We start from the raw sequence: 10356 nt of genomic DNA, 5'->3' as shown, positions 1-10356 counted from the left end.
GTAGATTTTGTGCCATTTACACGGGGTGTTCGCGTCTTATGTAAGCCGCGGTTTATTTTCTCTCGTATAAACGGCCCTGTCTTAGGAACATTTGTGCTGCTACCACTAACGTTGGGACGCGGTGTTATAAAAACCTATCGATAATAGTCAATCCAGAGGAAATAAGGATTTAACGGTGTCCAACCCAGTAAGGCAGGGGACGCGGTTCCACAGAGGAATGGGACAATTTGATATTCATAAGAGTATCAGTTATTAGGCCTGAGCCCTGGGGCTTAAAATGTTAAGCTTTAACATGAAGTTTGGAAATCGACCTTTCCAATTTACCGTACAAAAATTGTTTCTTATCGGGTGATTATGTACATTCACAACAGGTAGAAGATGAACGTATTGAGACAGTTGAAAAAATAAGATTTTCTCACTTAGAATGTTCAAAAAGGTGGATAACTTTATTCACCGGAGAAATCACTATCCAGCAGATAAACACTAGCAAAACCAATTGAGTTATCCAGTGGATAGCGCTATTCACCTTTTGAACAATTGGGGACAGGAAGTTAGTTTATTTCCCAGAATTCCCATCCAACTGTCAGTGATAGGTTGTTACCAACAAATGTCCTCGTGCTCAATCTCCAACGGCTAAGGGGGCCAGATGGCTCCAGAAGACGAGAATGAAGGGATTAAAATAAATCGAACCGAGCAGGGGATTTGGGAGGGAAAGGTGGCTTACCACACAAAGTGAGCCAAAAATGGCGGAATGTTACTCATCCCAGTCCAACCGAGAGGACAGATGAAAGAGGCTTCACTCGGAAAAGGAATCACGTCAAGAAAATGTACAAATTTATTTAACTAGGCTGAACTCTGGACCATTTGTTTGTAAAAATCTGCCTTTTTACAACCTTATTTTCGATTCTAGTCTGAGATCTTTAATAAATATATGAAATCACATTGCGGCAACAGCAGAACGATTCCTTTCACATCAGCACATCGTCTCGCATTCGACCAATACCTGCATCCTCTTCAGCATGTGCTCCCATTGTCTGCAAAAGAATATCGACGAATCACATTCGTTTCAAGCCAGGTAAAAGCCGGAGATAACTTCAGAGGGTGCAAGTTGTTCAGGAGACTGGACTACTGTCAAGAATACCAATAAAATCAAAATAGTCTGTGCCCTTTATGCTGACAAATTCGAGTAAATTCTGCTCACAACATGCACCCCAAAAAGATTTTGAGACTGACCCTTCCCTAGCCTGATTCTCAGACGGTCCAGATCGGTCGTGTCACGCACTCTTCTCCCTTTTTGAGAAGAGTACGTGATACGAGCGACCTGGGGAAGACCATAACACCTCATCGTTGCGGCGGTGCTCGAAATCTTGAAGGTTCAAGCTTAGTAAATCCGAACCAAAAATCGTGATAAACTCCTTAATAATAATAATAATAATAATAATAATAATAATAATAATAATAATAATAATAATAATAATAATAATAATAATAATAATAATTATCTTGAAATGTATTTTAAGATTCTATCATTACTTTTCAGTGAACGGCACGTACTAAAACCAGGAACACCGAAACACCCCGGAACACCGGAAAACTCCGGAACACTCCGGAACACCGGAACACTCCGGAACACCCCGGAACACCGGAACACCTCGGAACACCGGAACACCTCGGAACACCGGAACACCCTGGAAGTAACCCAAAACCCTCAATTTGGCTAACCCTAGGCCTAACTAGGCCTTAGTTGGTTTTTAGGCCTAGGGTTAGCCAAATTGAGGGCTAACCCTAACTTCCAGGGTGTTCCGGAGTCTTCCGGTGTGCTAACCCTAGGCATAAAAACCAACTTAAGGCCTAGCTAGGCCTAGGGTTAGCCAAATTGAGGGTTTTGGGTTACTTCCTGGGTGTTCCGGTGTTCCGGGGTATTCCAGTGTTCCGGAGTGTTCCGGTATTCCGGTGTTCCTGCTTTTAGTACATGCCTCAGTGAACTGACCTTTTGAACATACTGCGGGTTTGTTGCCAGTTCGCGGTCCATATGCTGCAGCTTTTCATCAAGATGTTGGAACAATCGCATCTAAAACAATTACGATGAGCATAAAGCAATTTCAGTAGTGCAGTAACTTGACACACTGCTTAATTCCATTACTGTCAACTGAGCTGCGTTCTATTTTCCAGAAGATTCAAGTTGTCTTTGCGTAATATGTAGCTCTAATAGTACACAATATAGACCTTATTCATAAATGGCGGTCAATTTATAATTCTTTTGTCGAAGTGCAAATTAGCCTACCAAGCCTCGATACCATACAGTGAATTGAAAAGAATTCTTGCTCTAAAATGAGGCTCGGTAGGCTAATTTGCACGTGGACAAAAGAATTATAAATGTGACCGCCATTTATGAATACGGTCTATTGGTTTGGTATCGTAAATCATTATAGTACTATGGTAGATGTCTTAGGGCCGATTTACACGGTACGACTTTGTCGCATGCGACAACGGCTTACGACAGGCCCACGACATGATTTACGATTGTTGTGTACGTCAGAAAAAATGTCGTAGCATTTTAAAACATGTTTTAAAACGCTGCGACAATCGTAAGTCATGTCGTAGGCCTGTCGTGAGCTTGTCGCATGCAACAAAATCGTATCGTGTAAATCGGCCCTTAGGTAGTTACTACTAAAACACTAAATCCAGAGAGATTGAAGAAAATAGAAGGGAATCTCGACACATTGGCTTCAAGGGAGACATGAAGTTTGCTTCAACTTCTTTTTCACAGCAAGTTCAAGCCTGTACTCTGCGCGTCTGACAGCTTTCGACGACAAACGTTCACTGAAGTTAAGTCCTGCCCGGCGGGATTATTTGGGAGTTTAAGGAACGACGACGGCTACGGAAAAGACAACGCCTACAAGCAGGAAGTCATCCCTCTACAAATTGAGGCTACCATAGGTAAGGGATAGGTGGAGTTGAGAACAAAGGAATGAGGGTCTTTTGCTTTAACCGTGATCCTAACTTAGGGCGCTTTCCTTTTATCAGAACTAGCCGGGCGGATTTGTCAGTTTGCAAAGAAAATGCAACAATTTCAAGAAACAATTGCATGGTAATCCCTTGCAGTCTTCTGGAGGAGTATATATCATCCTCAAGAGTGTGTTAATTTGAGGGCCTTGTAGAGTTAGCCCTTCCAAATACCCGGTCTGGCCGATCAGTTCTGTCAAATGGAAAGCGTCCTTAGCGTCCCACCTCTTCATCTAACTTTTTTAGCATCTTTGGGTTATTGTATTTTTCTGGATTTTGATGAAAGGAAACCATTCCATCTCGCTGATTAATGCTGGCATGAATGTCTCCATCCTCAATCTGAAAGAAAATTATTCACATATAAAAAAATGAAGACACTTGGGGGGCAAGCCAATACACTGCAAAGTGCAACCTGCAGTAGTCAATAATGTTAGAACAACCTGCGATGAGATAGAATTCAAACTCGGCCCAGGACCTGGGGCTTAAGGAATAAGCGTCCTCTCGCGGATTAGGATGGCCCCAATCCCTTCATCCGAAATCCCAACCGACCACCATTGGCACAATCTTCATCAACACCTGGTGCATCTTTCTGATTTCCTTTGCCAGAGGAGAGTAGTTGCTGATTTTCTCATCCTCTTTAGTCAGATGCCACGTTCCTACCCCAAGGCACCGAGAAATCGACAATAGTCCACTCCTGATCCACCACAATAACGTCTGAACGATTATGTTTAATCTTCTGTGTTGCCTCGACGCTCCTATCTCCCAAGATTTCTACATTCCCATCCTCCGACACCCTCACTTAATCCGGAACCCCCTTATACCACACACATCAGCACACTTCACACTATACTTCCAACATAGCTCCCAGTACACCCTCAAACCCATCCGATCATGCCTCCTCTGATACTCCTTCTGCACCAAACAAGTAAACCACTCACCACATTCCCAACCGACTCCAACTACTTCCCACACACTCTACACTTTGGATCTACATCCTCCTTCTCAGTTGCGGCCTGAAAGAGCCTTGTTCGCAAAACCCTGCCCCTGAGTAGCAAAAACACCCGCGCTCTTCCCCAAAGACCCAGCTCTAAGTCCCTGCCACAACCATTCATCAGTACTTCACGCTTAATGAAACCTTTTCTCCTGAAACATCTTCTTCCTTGCCTTCTTCACCTCCAAACTCTTTCCAACAACCTTAAACATCCACTAGTCACGCACCTTGACATATTCAAACAATACAATCACACACATTGCTCAATCCCATCTCGCCATCCTTCCTCTTCCTCTACAACCTCATTACACTCCCCTTCAGTTCTTGTGGAACGCCCAAATGTCGTAAACGTCTTCATCGTCTTCACATCCATCGCCCTCAGTTCCCGATCACTCTAATCCAAAATCCCTGCACTGTACCTCACTATACCTATACACCACGAATTTATTGCCGTAATCAAATTTCCACCGTACAACTTTGACCTCGCCATCAGTTTCGCCCTCCTCAAAAAGGCCTTCTTGACCTTTACCTTCAGCTCCTTCAATATAATATCCGCATCCTCCAATACAACTAAGTACTTATACCCATTCTCGTCAACCTCATCCATCACCTGACCACCCGGCAACACAGCTCCTTCAGCCCCTGCTTCAAAATCAACACAGCACATTTGTCCAATCCAAACTCCAACTCTGTGCCCCCTAAGAAAAGCAGCAAAACATTGATCAAACTCTCCAGCTCCTCATCACACCTTCCGTACAGCTTCAAATTGTCCATAAACAACAAATGGTTGATCAACTTCTGATCCTTTCCATGTTTGTACCCGATGCTCTATCTTTTCAACAACAAAGTCAGAGGGATCAACGCGATAGCAAGCAACAGTGGATACAAGGAGTCCCCCTGGAATATTCCCCGTTTGATCTCCACTCCACGTCCACACAGTTTTTCAATTGCTCATACTGCCACACAAAAAACCCTTCAGGTTGTCAGCCACCTTCACCGTTTCAAACATTCAACAGATCCACAAATGCGGCACCATATCACAGGCCTTCCGATAATGTATCCACCCCATCGCCAAACCCCTTTAGTTCACCCAAGCCTCCCCTACCACTGCTTTGTCTATCAACAACTGATCCTTCATACCCCGCAACCTCTTCCTACACCCCTGCTGCTCATCCTGAAACAGCCTATTAACCTGCAAAATATCCTTACATCTTCTCCGCCAAGATCCCAGCGACTAGCTTCCACATCAACGGCAAACATTCAATTGGTCTGAAGTTGCTAGCCACTCCTTCCTTGGCACGATCCTTCTGTATCAACACTGTCCTCCCCTTTACCATCCACGCTTGCACCTCCCCACTGTCCAAACAACCCTGCAAACCCTCTGAAATCAACCCATGTAACGACTTAAACCTCTTAAACCAAACCCTTACACCATCCGAACCTGCAGCCTTCCAATTCACCACCTCCCAATTTCCATTTTCGACATCCTTGACACTAATCTTCACTTCATCTTGCTTGTTCACACGACCCATCCTGTCCCTCACCTCATCAAACAAACTAGCATCCTTGCTATGCCTCTTCTCCACCGACCAGGTGCCACTAAAGAATCTCATTGCTGCCCCATGAATTTGGTCCTTGGGTTGGCCCAGAGTTCGCCTAGCCCCCAACTCATTGTACAACTGACTCTGGTTATTCTTGAACAAGGTGTTCTGTCCAAGGGCCTGTTTATAGTTGGTGGGGTACCCTGCCTCTCAATATAAACTCTTATTTTTTCAGTCTCATGTTTACATGAGAGGTTCGGTAACCCGCTCAGCCAGGGTCGCTTGAAGGTGGGGTAATCCGCCAACCCGGGGTCAGCCTGTGTCACAATATACTGCTTTTGTCGGATGCATTCAGCATCAAAAGAGATAGTACGAAGCCACAGCACTGAAAGTTGAAGCAAGAGTAGCTAGTGAGAGTAGACCCGGGATTTCCGCCTGTTTAAGTAAGTACTTAGCGACCACGCAGTAGCCTCGAGAAAGCTCACCCGGGAGCACGGGTGGTAAGATTGCATGTAAAAGCGAGCTATTTGTCGACCCCACCTACCCGAGTTACCCCACCTTCACATAAACAGGCCCTAACTTTCGTACATTTGTCGTGAAACCACGGAATTGACGTGCTCCCAGATCGGATCTTCCTCTTAAACAACGAACTCACCACAACCGAACCACTCTCAACAACCGGCCCAGTCCCCTTCCTCATCTTCTCGTCCCTTGCCAATTCCTGCTGCCATTCCACGATGCACTCCTCAATGCTTGTTGCTATCTGTATTTCTTCTTATCGAAATTGATACCTTTCTTCTTCCCCATCAGCCCCAACCTGTCCGCAACAACATACAACCCAATATACAAAAGCCTATTAATCTGCGACACCGGTATCCCATCCTTCACAAGATTATGCATCAGTCCTTTCACAACCTTCACCTCTCCATTCCTCCTACCCTGAGCCTTCAAACCAGGAAGCTCAACCACCTCCTCACTGCCAACGACTGCTCTTTTCTCCTGAAGTACCTCCTTCTCCTGTAAATAGTAATCAACCACCACCACCACCACCACTTTGACCTCTTTACTAACATAAAAGGAAAAGTTAACAAGTTATCACAGATACACCTTATATGCAGTTGATAATTGTGGACCTTTAAACATGTTGGGTTGATTTCTGCCTTCCGTTAACATAAAATAAATGTGCTTCTTTACATACTCTTCACTGGTTTTAACGTTATCAACATACCATGTTCAATATGTACTGTTCAGCTTCCCTGGGGCTGCTAAGCTGGACGCGATTAGCCATGTCTGACAAGGACAGAGTGAGAAAAGTCTGAAACAATGAATTGTTTAAGAGTAAGAAAAGAAATACAATTTCGTAAAATTAACAATGCTACAGTAGTGCCATCTTTTAGTGGTAAATGCTATAACGAGAATGAATTTCAGACAATCAAAGATTTTTTGCCCAAACAGGGGTTCAACTAAGTATTCTTTCAAACTACACCTCTAGAACATTATGTATAACTTGTTCCCTGAAAACTAATGATACACTTCAAGATCAATAACAGTAATGTACCTTTGTTAGTCTAAGGATATTCTTCTTGTACAAGGAGCTTACCACTTGCTTAACCAAACCAATGTTGTTATCCTGCAAAGAAACAATTTTGAGGATAAATGAATGACCAAGGATTAAACTTACATGTAAGATCACGTTATAGGTTCGAGGTGTCAGGTTTTTTAAAATGCTCTTATTTCATCAACATTCATGCTACAAGAACGAAATTGACATAATTGTATTGCCCCTGAATGTCCCTTTAAATCCAGAAAAGTATTCTTTTGTTTGATCGTTATTTTTTCTATGTTAGGTTTTCAAAGCAAAAACAGGTACTGTAGTCCTCTTCTAGAGGTTAAGCTAGAAGAGATTTCAACTTTTTTGTAAGTGTTTTTGAACAATCAACTTTGAGTAAAATTTTCAGTTTAACGGATGTTGGCGATTTTTGACATATTGCGTTTTGTATTTGTCACCTTCCATCAAAGTTGAAAATAGTGTTTTTGTCAGGAATTTTGACAAGATATGGTATAAAATCAAAACCCCTAAAAAACCATTAAGCTGAAAATTTATCTCAAAATTGATTGCCCAAAAAAAATTGAAATCCCTCCCTGTATCTGTTTTTGCATAGAAAAACTAATGTTCAAACAAAAGAATACTTTTTTGGATTCATAACCATATTCAAGGAGCATTAGAATGATGTTAATTTCATTCTGATAGCATACATTTTAAAAACACTGACACCTAGAAGCTACATGTACAACAAGACTTTAAAATCCACTGATCTATAACTGCAAAGTTTTAACAGAAATACACAAAAAGCAACAACAAATTTTTGGATAATTTCAATTAGTTTTCTTCTCAAATTCATTTAAATCAATTCATCCGTTGTAAAACGTGCAGTGATAATATTGCTGTGAAACAGGTAAAACATTGTTTTATACTTCAAAACAACTGATTAAAAAAAACAAAAAAAAACTGAAGAGTGCAACAAAAAAAATATGTTGACTTACAGTTCTAAAAGTGTCTTCATTTTTTGTTGCTGTGGCCCGTACTTCATTTGGATTATTACATGAGTAACTTGCTGCCAGCTCATGATATGAAGAACTCAGTGGCTAAGTGAGAAAAAACACTCGTTTTTGCATTGTCTAATTCTTTCTGGTGGCGAAGAAGGAGGGACGTGGGGAAGGAAGAGGGGTAATTTTGAAGTCTTAGCAATTTGCAGACCTGCTCTAGCTTGTGAAGATTATTTTTGCAATCCTGACATTTTGCACAAGTTATATTAAAGGTGGGGGCATAGTTTTTGACTCGTTAAACCATTGTCTCCTCAGGCTCCCTAGGACACCCCCAGTTGACAAGATGAGAAATTGGGGGGTCCCTCAAAAAAATTAGAGGTAAAGGGGGGTGCTTGAAAAATATAAACACTCTCAAGGGGGTCTTAGAACATTGAAAACACGGAATTCCCGAAACGGTAAAATAAGCTCCAAAAGGCACAAAAATACACCAGAGGTAAGTCATTTTTATTCATTTTATTGAATGAACGTTAAATTGAGCGTTTTTTAGGCTTCATAATCTTCGGTATTTTATTTCCCATACAAAGTCTTACAACGCGTTTAAATTCTCAACGGCTGCCTGTAACGCAACACCGCTTTTACTCAAAGGTCATCTTCCACTAGTAATCAATTATTACACGCTCTCTAGTGACGCGAACTTTGGTGGCCTATGCTGCTTTCAGAAATATGTCCGCTACTTTACAAAACTGCCAAAAACCCTGGTCTTTGCAGTAATGTGAATGTGACCTTTTGGCCTCTCGCTTTTGCATCAATTTAATTCTAGTCTCAACGGATAGGCTTGTCGGTGGTAGAAGTGAGTGATTCTGCTTTTAAGGCTTTGACCCAAGCCTGGGATCTTTTTGTTCTTGAGCCCCTGTTAGGTTGTGCCACGTATCAGTGAGATAGCGCTGGCTTTCTAAAGACAGAGGAGTCAGGGTGGTTTAATGGTTATCAACCATGCCTCCCACATCTGTGACCCGGTTCAACTCTGGCCTCGGGTTGTATGTGGGCTGAGTTTCAGACTATCTCAGTCTGACTCCAAGGGTTTTTCTCCTCGCACTCCAGTTTTCCTGCCGCCCTCATCAAAATTGATTCTCAATCAATTACATCCGGCTGTGGGCGGATACCCCCGATAGGGATAACCTCTGGTATCCTTCCCTTTCATTGAATTAAATGAATAAAGTTGGTATTATTATTATTATTATTATTATTATTATTATTATTATTATTATAATTATTATTAAAGGTTTTGTTTCCCTTGCCTTTTTTTTTGCGTTTCGTAGCAGATCATTATGCTCTTTGGAGGCATTTTTCTCTTGTTGCCTTAATTTCTTTCGCTTGTTCTTCTGACTTCTGCATCGTGTATTGGTTTGTGGCCATTAGGTAGGTTGGCGGTGTCTCAAATTTTAGGGATACTAAAAGGGGGTCCCTGAAAATGTTTAATGCAGCAAATAGGGGTCCTCCAAATTTTTTAGATTATTATAATACCGGTAGATAATTTCTCATGAGTCCCATCCCCCTTCCCCAACAAGTTTTTGTGAACGCTCCCTTAAGCAAGTTGCCTTGACAAACACATTGCAAATTGCATGTAAATGTAGGTCCTTAGAGTTTCTGTGATAATGTTGCACCAGAATAATAACTATATTATTAAAAATGCAAAACATGTTGTGGTCACCGCCCCGGCCTGACAGGAGAAAACTGAAAATGCCTTTTCTTTCGAATGAAATTAATACAGCTGCACATTACAATAGCAAGTAATAATTATTGACCTTGATGAACCAGTAAAAAAATCAACTATTTACCCAAATAACAATGATAAACAGGGATAAAAAAATTGAAAATCCTAAAGCGTGGGATATGTTAAAGAATTCAAAGAACTCATTCACTTTTTGGACAAGGTAAGTGAGATATTGCTTGGTGTTGTGGCCACATCTTGTCCTGGAAGGGGCATCTGTCACTTCCTAGTCTCCTACACAGCCATTATTTAAGGCATCACCCAACACTTGCAAAAAATAACCAGCATTGCATTGTGCCCCCAAAAAAACCTGCATAGGGGACTACTCATTTCTCCAATTGATTGAAATATGCATTGGAAAAGCATGGAAAGGTCTCCACAACAAAAAAAAGAAATTCACACATTGTTATATTCTTCCCTTACCTTGAGGAATCTCATCACAACATGTGAAGTATATTTTGGGAGATCTATTATCTGTTGAAGTAAAGTAACCAAGTTTC

At 41.7% G+C, this 10356-nt stretch overlaps 1 protein-coding gene across 2 annotated transcripts in view; it reads right to left on the bottom strand.

The window, feature by feature from the left end:
* Positions 1-817: 817 nt before the first annotated feature.
* Positions 818-10356, bottom strand: part of LOC138026540 (COP9 signalosome complex subunit 3-like) — a 17593-nt gene continuing 8054 nt past the window's right edge. Inside the window, exons 8-14 of one of the 2 annotated variants that reach the window (XM_068873932.1) lie at positions 10280-10330; positions 8083-8184; positions 7097-7168; positions 6767-6853; positions 3245-3345; positions 1991-2071; positions 818-1034 (exon numbers count right to left, since the gene is read on the bottom strand). In XM_068873932.1, coding sequence (XP_068730033.1) covers positions 974-1034; positions 1991-2071; positions 3245-3345; positions 6767-6853; positions 7097-7168; positions 8083-8184; positions 10280-10330 — 555 coding nt within the window. In that variant the 3' untranslated portion in view covers positions 818-973. Of the gene's footprint in view, positions 1035-1990; positions 2072-3231; positions 3346-6766; positions 6854-7096; positions 7169-8082; positions 8185-10279; positions 10331-10356 lie in introns of both variants that reach the window. The other variant, XM_068873931.1, reaches the window with a different exon arrangement.

The sequence above is a fragment of the Montipora capricornis genome, chromosome 12 (assembly GCF_036669925.1).
Source record: "Montipora capricornis isolate CH-2021 chromosome 12, ASM3666992v2, whole genome shotgun sequence".
Lineage (NCBI taxonomy): Eukaryota > Metazoa > Cnidaria > Anthozoa > Scleractinia > Acroporidae > Montipora > Montipora capricornis.
The sequence above is the reverse complement of the archived record's forward strand: the minus strand, read 5'-3'. Positions and strand labels throughout refer to the sequence as shown.